The following is a 16225-nucleotide window of genomic DNA, read 5'->3' as shown; positions in this document are numbered from 1 at the left end:
AATGCTGGGTACATAGAAAGCAAAGCATGAGCAGAAGGAGCTCTGATGCACCATGTACGTGAGCCATTAAGGCTTAGTACAGAGCATAGGTCATCCATGTTTGCAAAACCTTACACCATCAACAAACCCACATAAACAAGATTGCTAAGCAAAACTACAGAGTCCATGCCATGCGCTGTTAATTAATGCCATTCTGTTGCCCAGAAACTGGTCAAGTACAGTGGAACCAGTATAAATTATGGCTCTGAAATGGTGCTTTCAGAGCCCTCTCACAAGATCAGGAGCAAACTAAAACCACCTCCCCATACATATTACCTTTAGCCATTTGTTAACTCCCTGTTATTCAATGCTCAAAAAAACATTTACAACAATTTTATCAGCTTCTTAACAATGTCCTAATTTTTCCTAAGGTTTTCTTCCCAGCTCAAATCAATCTAAAAGGGCTTTTATTTTTACAATTGAATTCATCTTTCCGAGTAATAACATTGTTATCTAATTGTAACTGGTTATGAATAATGCTGTTTATTTGAATGAAATCAGGTCCTTACAAAACATTGATTAAAAATATGATGAGAAAAGGAGCTAAATTACAAAAGTTACAGAAAAGCTGAGCTGGACAATAAGCTTTCTAAAGTAATATGACTCACACGCACATGCATGCAGAGAGGGGTAATGTGAGCTCTGCAGGTCAGCTCCTGGCGGATCAATAATTAGAGGTTTAATCAAAGCAGAAGCGGTGGCTTCTGAATGGACTCACGCACACACATCCACATGGCAGAAAGCCTGATAATGACAGAGCATGGGCAAGGACAATTATACAGCACCATCTAACGTCATTGCTGAGCAGATCTCATACACACATACACACATCACACACAGGCACCATTATTTTCATGTGCTTTGAATACCAATTAATCTGCTTGAATTGCGTGTCATTGTTTTGATGTCAATGAAAAGAAACGCCAGTTGCTGAGAAACAGTTAAAGGGCTGTAAATGAGAAAAAGAAGCTAGGAAAACCCAAAGCACATAGAAAATAGAAAGGCAGGAAGAGAGAATAAGAGTGAAATAATTGGAGGGTTTGTGTGGAGCTGATATGGAGCAAAGAATGACACTGACAAAGAAACAGACAGAAGGAGAGATGAAATGTAGTCGGCAGGTGGGTGGTGTGGTTTGGTGGAAAAAGATCTGGCACGCTCCCGCTTCAGTTTTGGGCACGACCCACTTGGCACTTGGACAAAAACATTTAATCTGAGACATATTCCAATGCCCAGCAGGCTGAGCATTTTTGATACACCGGGAATGCAACCCATGACCCCGACACTGTCAGTGCCACACTTTGAACTGGGAGGAAGAAGAGGAGGAGGTATGAGCAGAGGGTGTGATCACACCTTGTGTTTGACAGAGAGAGAAAGAGTTTACTTTGTTTTGCTTATTGTGTAGTACTAGGTTCATTGATGCTCAAGGTGCATAGTTAATTAGTTCTGAAATCTGAATAACGAGTTTAACAAAAGATAAATAATTTAGTAACCTGTCATCTTTCAGCCATAATCCCTTGGTTTCTAATCTAATGTGAAAGGCAGCTACTGCACCATCGTCTTTGATATTTGGAGGGCATTTTATGGCTTCTGTGATAGACTGGCAACCTGTCCAGGGTGTACCCTGCCTCTTCCCAGTGAAAGATGGGATTGGCCACAGCTATCCCCATGACTAGGAAAAGTAGTTTGGATAATGGATGGATTTTATGCATTTATTGCAGACGGTAGGTAGGCGACAGGAAAAAACAGAGACAGGTGCAACTAAGGCCCTGAGATACTGTAAAATCTGTAACTTAAATTGCCAGTTTTCCATGTTTATTTACTTCAATTGCATTAAAATTCAAACAGCAGCAACACATGTAACTTTAACTTTATAGAATACAAATATTTCATCACCTCATAACCCCTCTAAAATGTTCCTGAGGACTCACTGTAGAGTCCCAAGTCACTGGTGGAAAATTGCTGATGTGAATCACTATAGCAACAGGAAGGAAGGCATGATGGGTAAGGATTTTATTACGGCTGCTGCAATGGAGCAGAAAAACAGGACAGGTAAAATATAAACACTACTGTCACACACACAAACACACTTTTATTTCAGTTTTAAACCCCCCCTGCTCTAATTACTTTCCATGTAAAAAAATATTATATTTATATTATATTAATAATATTTAAAAGAGGGCTGGAGAGATAAAAGCCTCTTTCCTTGTGTTTAATTCCTTCCTTCCTCTATTTTTGAATGTGTGTGTGCGCACTATATGTCTTTGTTGCAGAGAGCGTAGGCTTAAATAGCACAGTTGCCACGGCAGCAATTAAGTGCCAATTATAGTCTGTATTCTCACTGTGGCTTTGACAGCACAAGATGAAGAAGAGAGAGAGGGAGCGCTGAAAGAAAATGCCTATTCAGTTCTCTATGCAATTCAGACAAAAGTATTCAAAACAGACATGTCAACCGGAATTTGGTCTAAAAGCCAAGACAGTGTAATCCAACCGATTGTCCATATGGGTGAGAAGAACGGGCTCCACTCTCAATACCATAACAGATGGAAAATACAGGGGTCTGTAAATAAAACATTAACAGAGAAATATGAAGCAATGCATGTAGGTCAATATTTCTTTAGGTCACTATGTACAAATAATAAACTAAGTTAATGGAGTCATGTACTGGATTTACAGTGCTATGACAAAAACTTTCAACCCTCTCTTGAATTCCTGATTTTTGTGAAAACATAATAGCACCCTGAACGTAATAGCTAGTGCAGGTTCAGCCTCTGTCCAGGCTACACCAAAGTTAGCATTTTACTTGTAAAAGCACAGAAACAGAACTAAAGCTCGATTTGCACTACTGCGTTCATTCTAAAGAGGCTCTCTAAAGAGCCAAACATTTTGTGGTTGGTAATACGGCTTCATTTATTTACCTACATACAGCTAATTATTCCTAGATGTATATATGTGTTTGTTTGAGCATAATTTGGTAGAAAAGAGGAAGAGAAAAATAGATAATGCCGTGTCCTTCCATGTCCATGTTGACGCCACAAAGACACACATGTACAGGCACACAACGAAGTATGGTTTGCCATGGCAACAGCCCTGACCACTATTGGGCTGTCAGGATGCGTCCCTTCTGTTTGCATTAATCACCATAGAAACAGCTTCAGCCTGTGTAAGGAAGTGCATGGATTCTGTATGATCTAATGTTGTATGAGAAAGCCGTAGACTGTGTGCGTTTATGGTGTGTATACATTTGTGTGAATTTTTGTGCGTCAATAGTAAAACATTTTCGTGTTCACATTTAGAAATTAGGTTTTGAGAACATGTATAAAGTGAATTATGAGTGCAGTTGATGTTTTTAAGCACTGCTTGTTTAAAGAATTAGCTGGTGAGATGCACAGTCACTCCCAAGAACCAGTTTTTGACAGACTTTTCTTGTAAATGTCAAGATGTGTGGCTGTGCACAACAAAGTTTCACCTTTCTGATTACAAAAAGATTTCCCAATTATATCTTATTTTTTTTGTTATGAGTGGGTCAAATCATACATGCAATGTGAATGCACCTTTTTTTTTAAATTTTGTTTAATTTCCTCCATCGCCCTAATTTCTAGTACATCAGTTTTCAGTCTTGTTTACTGTAGGTGAGAGGTTTCGCACCACACATTGGGTATGTTCGAATATCTGGACTATTTCTAGGACAATATTTGATGTTTTTAAAATAGTTTTGCTTTGCTAAATAGAACTAACATGCTTAAATCCAAATAAAACATAGTGAGGCATCACTTTCACTGACAGAAAGTGGTTTGGATGAGAGAGCAGAAGGTGAGTCAGCAGTTTGTCTCCTCTGACCTTGGAGATTCCCTTCAACATTTACACACACACACACACACACACACACACACACACACACACACACACACACACACACACTGCTCACAATAGCATCAAGTGTGACAAAAACGAACATGGCCGACTGCAGGGACTGTAACGCAAACACTGTCAGCACAGCTGCGACTCCCTCTCAGTACTACACAAACCGTGCTGAGAGTGAGAAGGACATAGAGACATACAGAGGAACGGGATGGGGGGGGCATTAAAATATTTGGTGTGGCAGAAAGTGGGGGAAGACAACAAGACAAGAAACCATTTCCACACACTTCTTTTGTGGGGTGGAGATAAAAAAAAGGAGTGACCTAAAATGGCGAAGACTATGTTAGAGTTTCCAATATGATGTGTGAGAGGAGTGATAAGAGCAGTAAAACAGATTTGCTGTGAGATTAGAAATAATAATCTTTCACAAAATCTGTCCTAAGAGGAGACGTGACATGCTAGTGGAACTAGTGTAATTTAGCTGAGTAGTGGTGGATTTAAACCTTGGTTTAATGATTATTAAATAATATTACATTATTATATTATACTATTATATTGGCTGTATCATTACAAACAAGCCTAGTTCACATAAAGCATATAAAGGTGGCCAGATACACACACATGTTCATACTTGTTTTTCCTCCTGCTGAAACTATGTGCTAATTTTCCCAGTGACTGTGCAGTATCTCTCCAATGCATTTAAACCTAAGCAAATATAATGCCGTCACACCCCGACACAGTCACACACACGAGAACAGGAGAACAGGTGTTAACAGGACATAACAGTTATTCAGTGAGCTTTATCTCAGCCCTGTTTAATAGATTACAAATTCACTTAATCACCTCTAACGTCACAAATCTTAGTTCAACAGACTCAAACCTAACAGGGGAGGTGTGTAAACATGAGCAGAAGGTTGCAAAGGCTGCACCTGGCCTTGAGGTTCCAGAGAGTGACGGGTACACACCAGAAGCCAAGCACACTTATTGTGGGTTACTGTGGGTAGGAGCTTCGGCTTCATGCCTTAAATATGAATAATATAAAAGTGGGGCTGAATGATATAACCTAAACATGATGTCAGCCCCAGATTCTATGATTCAGTCACAAGCTAGTATCGACCTTTTGTTTCGTTTAGAGTAAAAATGCTTTAACGATGTCCAGAATATCTTTAAAATCCACCCTGAGGTGTCTGAGGTGTTCAGCACAGTCACAAGAAATCCCATTACCCAGCAAAATATGGTTTTGCACTGAATCAGATCAATCAATCTTTTATACACCAAGTGTAAAACAATTTTTATTTGTCAAATTATTTCATACATTCTTGTGATGTTGCCAGTGGAGACACCCTAAAGTCAGCCAAGAACTAGCTGGGCACAAAGAATCACAATGTGTCATTCTGTACAGATAAAACAAACAAGATGTAACTTGCTAATTAATGGCCTTTGTAGGTGCTTCTGCTACCTTTGTGAATTTTGTTAGCTTTGGACAGAGCCAGGCTCGCCATCTCCTCCCATATCTGCTCTTTATACAAATTTAAAGTGAAAGGCTGCTGGCTGTAGCTTCGTACTTAACAATATCTATCTACCATTTTGCCTTTATTCGACTTTGACAGGTCAGAGACAGAAACGTGTGACATTGCTAACATGGTAAAAGCCCATTAGAAAATTGGTTAGAACAGAAAACAGAAACAAAACATAAAAAATTATTGCAAAGAAATAAAAGAAAATGAGCAAGATGAGATGGAAAATGACAAAAATATCTCAAAGACTTCAAAAATGTTTGCAAAGAGATGAGAAATTAACAAAAAATGACCATGGGGCCCATTTTCTCACAATCTACTTAGCATTAGGGATATGGCATATGAGGTACAGAGAGTTTTCCCTAATTCAACATGAGATGCTGATGATCAGCAATTATGTCACAATGATGACATCACATCACAACGCATCACATGAACATATAAATTAGTTGCGTAAGCTTTGCTGACATATACTGTGTCTGTGTGAGGGCAGAGCTGACGAATAACTGAAAGCTAGACAGCCCTGTCTGGACTACACCCATGACACATGGAACATTTTCCTACACGCAGCTTTACTGTTAATGTAGTACCGAACATGCTGTCGCATGTGCATAAGCATAAGCATAAGTCTTAACCAAACATCTCTTTCTCTCCCTCTCGCTCTTAAATGTGTTTAAAAAACATTTAAACTTACGTATTTTACTCTTTGTGTATGTGTGTGTGTCTGTGTATAACATTGTGTTCTGCACTTCACTGTAACTGGGCCAAGCCAAGCCAGATAAACAGCCACACACACTGATCTAAGTACAGTAGTGGGACTCAGTGAAAGTAGGTCTGCTATAATACAGAAAAAGCCTGCAAGGTGCAGATGAGTGTGTATGTGTGTGTCACTCTGGTGAATTGTAATGCTTGCCAGAGCAGAAAGTGTGCACGTGTATTATTTTTCAGTTCAATTATATCTATGTGTTAGTTTTAAATAATGCATTAAATAATGCATGTTAACATGTGCTTCTACGCGACTTTGTGACTCTGACATTTTAAGTTATTGTGTGTCTTCAAACTGTGCTTTGTGTGCGTTTGTCTGCGTGAACACTAAATTACCTGTCCAGAAAACAGAGTCTGTGCTGGACAGCAGTGGAGCTGCTGCAGGGCTGCTTCCATTAACGGCAGCGATCATTCACAATCTGATGGGCAACAGCTAGTTGTTACCAAGGCAACCTGCTGCATGCCTGCCAAATATTATTTGGGTACATGTTGTTATACTGTAATTAATAGCCATCAGCCACCTGATTGCTATGGGATAAGCCCCAGTAAGGTTGTTATAGTGAATAAAATGTTACTGATAAGCTGATGGCGGCAAAGATTTGGAGACTTTGAGAATTTGGAATCTGGATATGTACTGTAAATCATGCTGTGTCAGCCTTTTACTGAAGCAGTATCTCAATTAGATCTTAAATCTCAAATGAAACTGTGTTTAAGTACCGTTGCGCAGCTTTTGCCAGAGGATCCTATAGAGCCTGTAACATTTGGAAACATTTCAAATGTTATGGTAATCTACATGAACAAAGTTATACAGTAAAATAACCTGATATAAAGCATGTGTTCACATGATAAGAAAGTGCCTCAACAGGTTAGAAATGTTCCTTTAAGCTGCCACGGGCAGTGTCTGTATATAACAGCAGAGGTTGTTTTGTGGGTTGGGGGCAAAGAAGGGTGACGTTTTGGTGACGTTTTGATGTGAGACTAGCTGCGGGGTTGTTTCTCACTGAATTTATTACATGTCAATCACAATCACTGCTGATATGCTTTCATGTCCAGCTAGCATTTTTCTATATGACCTTTACATAGATACAGCATAAATAATATAAATTGTCTTAAAGATGGATAAACTTAATGCCAAAACTGTCCATAAAAGGCAAATCTGACAGTGTGTAAGACAATCACTATAGAGGGTGTTGATTGTCAAAGGTCAAACTTTGTTCCCCACTGCATCGAGACTAGGATGAATGTATCTATTTAGTGTCACTCTGAAAATTAATCACAACTTGTTCTCTGCTGCTGCACCCTGCAGTGGACAAAGCTTTGCAGAAAGAGTCAGAGCAGAGATGAAAGATGAACAAACCCGTGTTGATGTTTGCCATGTTTTAGTGGCTCTAACAGACATGGTGTTCCGCATCCTGTCCAAGGTGAGGACTGAATGCTGCTGCAGCTCACCGTGTTAACACATTATTGACCCAAATCATCATTATACCGGTTGGAGGCTTAGATCAGCTTTTGCTAAACGATGACCCACTGGGTTGGATTTGAAGCAGGCAACGTGTGCTGTTCTTTCCCACTGAAAGCTTTGGAGAGTTGGTGGTGACAGCAGATGGTGGAAAGAAAGAAAATCACTTCAAGCATATTCTTCCTTTAGCGGTGGAATGGGACCCTGTGGCTAGCCCCCTAGGCTTACATGTGCTTCTATTCCCCATCCTCAATGCTTTTCATTACAATTCCTCATTTCCCCACCTTATCTCCCCTTCTTCACCCTCCCATCCACTGGTATTCTCTGCTCTGGTATTTTGTTGCAGTTTGCACCAGCTCTGTCAGAAGCAGCAGAGCCTCAAGGAAAAATATGCTAATGTGCTTTCTGACTTGCTTTTCTCTTCAGGTAGAGCCCGTCGCTCTTCAAAACTGAACGAAAAACTGACAGCAGTCAGACAGTATCATCACCATCATTAAACTATTGACCTTGCACATTCACATAGAAAGTAATGTCTGTTGTTCCTCTCTGTGGATTTACCCTTTACAAAAGCCCCTATAATTTCTGCGCATTTATTATGGTAGATATAAAGCAGTCTGTCACTAGTGTGTTCAACCTTTATGTACTCATGATGTGATGAAATGAAAGAACATATTGAAAATCTGAAAATGAATTAAGCATCAACTGGAAGCCCAGAAGCGCTACATAATGTGACATTTAAGCTAATCTCTTTGTTTGCCATGTTTTAGTGGCTCTACCAGGATTTAGCTTTGTGGACACTCGTAAAACTACAAGCAATGTAATTCCAACACAAACTGCAGTCTAAAAGTATTACCTTGAGGGTAACCACAACCACTGCTGACAGATATTTAATCTTGATTTACCCGGGAAGCAGTTTTTCCTTGTCTCAGCAACACAGTGCCTCACATTCTCATTTGACCACAGGCTGAGCAGTTATCATTTCCATTGCTTGCTCAAAGGATAGAGGAGAGCTTTTCACTTTCAGGTTTGTCCATCTGGTTGTCTCACTGCTTTTAGTATATTAGGACAAAATACATGGGGTTGGTTTGATAGCAGCCTGTCAATTGATACATGATTGTTTATTAATTTATAATTTTCCTCACACTTCAATCAACACTTATGTCTCTTGGATTTCATTTACATTTACATTTACATTAAGTCATTTGGCTTTTATCCAAAGGGACTTAAAAGTGAGGTGTAGTTTCTACTACCTGACTGCTGTTCACTAGGCAGGTAACTTGTGTGTGGTTGGTGCTGGTCACAGCTTGTTCATTAACAATAGCTGCCTCTGGAAAGGTGCTACCAGGAAAACCAAAATAATGAATGGAAAGATGCTAAAATATATCACAGGTCTGTGATAGAATTCAGATTACACAGTCATTTTAATAATACACTGCTGATTAGCTCTGCTTTAGGCTTTTCCTCCAAAATCATTTATCAGCAAATGTATAAACAAACAGAAAATCTATTCAGTTTGTTTATCTGATTCACAAATCTGAGAAGGAGCGTGCACAGTCTAGTCCCTTTCTGCTTTAATAAATGTATTTAGGCAAAAATGACCACACAATGTCCTCTGTTGTTCTTCTAATGATGTTATGAGAAGCCAATAGCTTGCAGGAAAACAGCTGGCAGCACTGCTCATGTCGCCACTGCTCTGCACCCTGTTGTCCTTGATCACAAAAATATGGTCGCCCACCAACTGCTAAATTCATAACAAGCATTTGTGCTGCGGTCTGTAACCCCGATTTTCATCCTGAACAGCAGATGTTGTTGTTGAGACCCTTTACGATTGCGCAACAGGACTGAAAGCAAATCCTCCAGTCAGGAGAAACAAACTAAAGCATAACCACAGAGTGTCCCGTTTATCCAGCTGCCCCACAGCACCTGCTTTCATTTTGTCTCCCTGCAAGGTTCATGTACCTCATCTGTGCGTGCAGATCATGCTGAGGAAAGGATGGGAAATGTCTTCTGTGGCCATATGTGCACACCATCTTCAAGTGTGTTTCTTCAAAAAAAATCATTTAACAGGTTGCGAGGAAAATGCATTTTGTCTTGCTTCCATAACTGACAAAGATGGAGTCACAGTGGGATATCAGGGCATGATGCCTCTGACAAAAACAGAAAGTGTGAAGCATTCTTGATGAGTAATGCCAAGCTACACAAATATCTGACTTTTTTGTGTGCAACAAATAGTACAGCATGAGGTAAATGCTACAATAATAAAACAATACAATACACAATAAGCGAAAACAATGTTTTAAATCTCAATTTCTTAGTTAATTACTAATAAAATGGTAAAGTCAACAAACGTACACTCAGTAAATAATGCTTTCGTTCCCTTACATACATTTAATGACTGAAATGACCTAGTTCAAACTTTCTTCCAAGACAAACCTATCAACTGTTCTTCCGTGATCCTTCTCTGTATACTCTGTGTACTTGTGGCTGTGAACACATGAACAGCAACACATCAGCAATGCACACAGCTGTCAGACAGAGCCATGTGTGTCACAGAGACAACAGGCTTTCAGCTTGGGGCCATTATAAGCTGGATGTGGTCGCCGAGAGGCTTAAAATAGAGCGCTGATCCGATAATGGACTAAAGTTTATGAACATTAATACTCAGAGGTCTGGACGCACGTGTCAATCTGTGCAGAGGAGATGGATCGTATCCCTCCGCCTCCACACACACAAATATATACACAATTTCACAAATTTATTTGGATCACAAAAATAATAATTCTCTTTAATACCTACCTACAACACAATCATCACAAAATCAACAACACCCAAACCAAGACTAGCAACTACATACTCAGTGTAAAATTCACCTATGATGTCATCGACGCCTTAGTTACATCTTGCTGCTGTCAACAAAAATGACAAATTTTAACAACAATGTGGCTGTTTACGCACGTCTGCAATGTCAACAATGCCAGCATCATCATTGGGAAATTATCACAGGAAGAAATTATAATCGTTAAAGCCACATGGGCAATCACCGCCAACTTGAAGACCAGCATCACCAGTGTCATCAACAGAAACAAGGTCATCGGCAGCAACAGCAAGCAACAATGACAAAGGCGGTAACCAGCGCTCACGCTGGGATACAGAGTATAAGCTTGTGGACATACTGTAAGTGTTCACATTTCACTTGAATGCGGAAAAATGTGTTCTGCACGTGCATCTAGCAGTACTGCACTCACACAGGAGCTGATTTTGTCACACAGCAAACAACCATCTTTTGTTCTATTTATAAGATGCTATTCATACCAGGAATAAAAGAAACTTCAAATCTGCATCATGTTCGCTGGCACTGCAACACTGGGCAAAAAAAAAAAGAAAAAGGAAAGCTTGCTCGAGTTTAGCACAGGGACACGGAGAGATGTATGACTTAAAGGGGGTGATATGGAGAGATATAAAGAAAATGGGGTGGGTGTGTATGTGGTGGTGGAGGTGGGGGGGGCTCTATAGTCCCAGAAACAGTGGAGAGAGCAGTGCCAGCAGCAGGGAAGTAGAGCATCAATTAAGGGCAGTGCGCCCTAGATGGCACAGTGACATTCCCACATCATCGCCACCGCTATACTTTCTGTTTGTATCTCACACACATGCGGGCACAAATAGATCGACTTGGAAAATCTAAACCCCTGACCTCTGACCTTAACCCAGAGTTCACAACAGGGAGCTACATTGAAAGTGTGGTACACACTGCGTTGTGTTGCATGACAGTAGAATTTGCTCACAAAAAAACACGCACATATTGGATGTCGTGCCTTCTTTCCTCTACTTTGTGTTGTTTTTGTCTGTCTTTTGTAGTTGCTGTTACTCTGAGCTGGCCTGTGGAGAACTGCAGCCTACCTGAGACTCACACACACACACACACGCACACAAAGAACAGACTCTTGTTAGTATTGAATTATTGAGTAGTGAGCAACAGGGACACACATTGCATACACACCAGGGGAGGGTAATAAGACTCCGATGAGAGGCTCATGTACATGCCTGCAAACACACGCACACACATATACACACAGACACACACCTGCCAGTATGAGCTATGTTGAGATTAATCAAGTATTAGAGGACATAAAATGGTATGTCACACACCAAGGAAGGACATTTCAGGACAGATGAGGTGTTTAAGTGCATACAAACGCACACACTGGCCAGTGAAAAGGTAGATCACTTAGTGTGAAGAGAGAAAACATGATAGGTCAGTGTCAGATCTGTGACATCCCATCCTGTCAGTACAGATGCAGCTCGAAAACACTGACACAGAAAACATTAAATGCTGCAGCAACAGAAGTCTAAAGCTGCAGTTGTCCCACATGTACTGCTGCACCTGAACAAAACGCTCTCATTGGCAGATCACCTCATCAGATAGGACATTTTGGACAACAACAACTTTTGGATGGGTTCCCTCCTCCTGCTTTTATTTCTACTCTGTCTGAATCGTGATACTGATCAAAATGCTCATACATTCTACACACAATCCCAGCTGCCTGTTTTGCTGATACATGAGGTTCAAAGATCCATCAAGAGCTCTGGTTAATGTGTGGCCACAACATGGCCGACTCGGATCACTGGGTCCTGCATCACTCTACATCTTAAGTGTGTGTTTCACGTCCGGTCAACTTCCTTCTTTTAAGGGCTAAATTATCCTAATCCCTGCCAAGTTAATCTCAATCTGCATCCACTCCATGTGTCCTCCTCCAGGCTGCCGTCGAGTCAGACAGCAAGGAAACAGAGGGCTAAAAGATGCAATGAGTAGAAGGAAGAGAGGAGGGAAAAAATGGAAATTGCAGAACTACAGTATAAAAAAAATGTCAGTGTAACAGTGACATTGCTGCTGCTGCTGACAGACTGAAATTCCTGCAGTATATTAAAGCCACGCTGTCATCAACAAGAAAATCCCCTCCAGGAATATTACAGAATGTGCCAAAAATGATAAACCGTTATCTCACTACAGGCTGACTTTTAAGCAGCAGAATCGTCCTTTGTCACTGCACCAGTTCCACCACCATGTATGATCACCACACACAGTAGCACAGACTCCAGGAATATCCCGAGGGAACTGTAGGGATATCAGTCATGCCACGAGAGATCAAAAGAAATACAATGAAGGTCTCCGTGAAAGTACAATAAACTAATTATGGAGTGCTCTGTGTATTAATAAACAGCAAATGGGAATACTGCTGTGAATGGAGTGAGAAGTCATTTTGTGATAGTGATTTTAGAGATGGGAGACTTTTGCAATAAAAAACAATCCATATATTGAGTCCGCCATAATACTCAAACACAAGGTTTTGTGATTCATAGTTTGGAAAATGAGTTTGGAAGCAAACAGACCAGCTAAACAGGTTCCAATACCAGATGAATGCAATGAAAAGAACGTTACAGTGTCAATAGATAAAGGCAGGGTTATGTCTTAATGGTGGACGGGAGCTAAAAGTAATAGATAAATGCTTAAAGAGCTAAAACTAAATGGCTAAAAGAGGTAAAAATATGGGAATAATAGTTGAAATAGGTTAATTAATGGATATATGTAGAGGTTAAAGTAAGGATAAACAGCTTAAACAGTTAGCTAAAAGTACCAGCTAGCTTAAATGGTTGATTGTTGTTTAATTAGTTAGAAGAGGTTAGCTTAAAGTAAAGATAAATGACTGACATTACACTACTAAAGTAGACTATAGGTAAGGTTATAAATAGGTACATTATTGGACGAGCAGTTGAATTTTCTTTAGTAATGCAAATAGTTAAAAGTGATGTGAAATGGTGGAAACACTATAACATTAATGGATACTATTAACACAACGAGGTGACTTTTCACTGTGAGGAGCCGTTAGCGGACGGTTTGACCCACAGAAACGCTACACGTTACACCGACAGACTACTGGTAGCAGAAAAGGAAAAGATCAGCGAGTGATGCGATTAAAGCTCCCCTGCTGAGCAGCTACGAGCATCCGACAAGCCTGTACAGCAGCTACCACGGTGATGCCAAGGAGGAGAGACGCACGGTCAGGACAGTGAACGCATCACACACGGATGTTTTGCTTGCGACGGGGTCCCACATGCACATGTAGCTCCAGCGGGGCTGATACTGAATGACAAAATGAAATAGAAATACAGGACGCATGCGAGGGGAAGTCGGTCAGAGCTGGGTGTACTCACGTGCCGAGGACTTCTTTAAAATCAAAAATCTTCTTGATGTCGTCGACTTGTTTTTTCCACGTCTCCCCTCTCCCCGTGTCTCCGTTCTCCCGAGCCATCGCGCTGCTTCACCGGTCCGAGTCCGACCGACGCGGGGAGAAAAAGAAAAAACAAGGACCGAGAGGAGCGTAACAGGTCTGGAGAGTCCCGGTGCTCTGAGCTGCGCTGCTGCAGGACCATGTGAGTCCTCCTGCAGGTTGCCGTGTCCCCGCTGCCTCCCTCCTCCTCTTCTCCTCCTCCCTCCTCCTCTCCGGCCGTCTGGACAGCAGCTGTCAATCAGCCGCGCAGTTCACAGCACTTCCTCTCTAAGGCTTTCAAAATAAAATAACCAATGCAAAAAAAAAAAAAACATTACACAACTAAGTGTAACACTTTCCCGACACTCTAAGCTTATTAATTGATCTAACAATGTTGCAGCCGCGATCTCTGGGGTCTGTGGTGTTACTACAAATATCACGTAACAAATGAAAACACGACTACGACAACGATGCCGTTTGGTGTTACATTTATTGTGAAGGCATTGCGTCTAGTTTCCTGTTTTACGCTGGTGACGTGTGTCCAGCTTGCCCTCGGTCCTGCTGTCACCTGCACACCGCTGTCTGTGTGGTTTTGGGGTTTCCACCTCTTTACTATTATTTTATGCTAGTTTTCCATGCATTATGCATTGTGAACTATTCTACATAGTATATGCCGTGTGCATTTATCCCAAAGCCGAATATTATTGTGACACTGCCTGTTGTTGTGCAGTTAAGGAAGCTGATTCTGCTCATTAATCCTGTCTGACATATTAAGGCGTGTAAAGTGTGTCTGGTCAGGACGTGTCAGCAGTAAATTCGCAATGCACCAACTTGCTGACAGCAGCGATCATGCATCCATCGCAGTTGTGGGATCTGCAAAAGGCGTCTGCGTGGCTCAGGACGGGAACAGCCGCCCTGGGATCAGCGGTGACAACGGGTGCAGCTGCACTGTTACCTGGGTTTAACCGTGTCGCATAACACCTGGATTACAAAGTTTCAGTTTGCAGAGGAGCACTGATCCCCCCCTGACTCTGACAGCTGCTGGAGGCGAGGTCAGCTCAGGCCGGTTACTGCCCCCCAACACACACACACACACACACACACACACACACACACGCGCGCGCGCACACACACACACACACACTCGCCTGGACTTCTTACCTGTGTTGTCACACAGGAGGAAGACAGAGGTAGAAGACAGTCTCAGCTGCTCATGAGTATTCTAGCTGCAAACTACTGCAGCTCCTCAGCAGCAGCCAAGGAAAACTCCCCCCATTACACACACACACACACACACACACCCTTTTCCTCCCCCCACTCCTCATCCTTTTCAATGAGTCAGCAAATCTGACCTCCCCCTCATGAAAGATGATTACCCAGCTGCAAAGGAAAGAGGACCAGAGGAGAGAGGTACATAACAGAGCTGGCCATACAGGGATGAAGGTCAATCAAGACAAAGAGAGGCAGACGACTCATTTGCAGGTTAAACACAGCAATAAATCAGGTGTAATTAATAATATAGATGATGGCTGGTATTGTTTGTGCTGGATCACTGCCCCCACTTACTGGACGTTTGAATAGATGCCACCGGTGTTACACCTGTCGTTGTAGGTCAGATGTCTGGTGTGAAATGGGCTGCAGAGTCCTGCTGATACTGTCATTCTTTGTGGTTTCTTACAAACAACCCTTTCTACATATAGTCTTTTGGTGCATTATTGATATTAAAATATTGATTATGGCAGCTTGTGTTACACAAACACACGCTCGGCTGTCAGTTTGTTAGGTTCGCAGCACAGGTTGGAAACAGTGCAGTCTAATAAAATAACCCTGCAATACCTGGTCCTGTTTTGTTATTAACAACAGTATTCAATTAAACTTCACTGGTCAGATTTTGCCTTTTGACAAAGAAAACTCTGTGAAGAAGCTTATGCTCCAAATCAAGACTCATTTCACTTTCATAATTCTAATCACTATGAAACATTCCCCACAATATACAGTATGCTTTATATACTGTTTTCCGTCTGCAGCATGTCGCCCAGGGAGCTGTAACTCCAACCACTCCACCTCCTTCCATCTCCTTATAATTGCTCTATCAATCCAGTGGAGGAAAAAAAAAAAATCCCAAAATGAACTGGCCTGTGCTGTGCATGCACAGCTCATTTAGCTCCGAGTGTAATGAGAGCGGTTGCGTAAAAGCACAATCAATTTCTAATGTGCTAGTTTACAGCACCCAGCAGACTGACAGCCAAGTCAATATGCAACAAGAAGTTTATTGGTGCTTTTGGGAGCAACAGTCTACAGTGATGCATGATGTTGGGGGG

General features: G+C 41.3%; 1 protein-coding gene across 2 annotated transcripts in view; it reads right to left on the bottom strand.

Annotated features, from left to right (window-relative positions):
• Nucleotides 1-14112, bottom strand: part of camk1da (calcium/calmodulin-dependent protein kinase 1Da) — a 44469-nt gene extending 30357 nt beyond the window's left edge. For both annotated transcript variants that reach the window (XR_003299015.1, XM_026363874.1), the window contains exon 1: nucleotides 13849-14112. Coding sequence is in view for 1 of the 2 variants with exons in the window: in XM_026363874.1 (XP_026219659.1) it covers nucleotides 13849-13946 (98 nt within the window). In the remaining variant the exon portion in view is untranslated. The remainder of the gene's footprint in view (nucleotides 1-13848) is intronic.
• Nucleotides 14113-16225: the final 2113 nt, after the last annotated feature.

The sequence above is a fragment of the Anabas testudineus genome, chromosome 23 (genome assembly GCF_900324465.2).
Source record: "Anabas testudineus chromosome 23, fAnaTes1.2, whole genome shotgun sequence".
NCBI classification, from domain to species: Eukaryota; Metazoa; Chordata; class Actinopteri; order Anabantiformes; family Anabantidae; genus Anabas; species Anabas testudineus.
The sequence above is the reverse complement of the archived record's forward strand: the minus strand, read 5'-3'. Positions and strand labels throughout refer to the sequence as shown.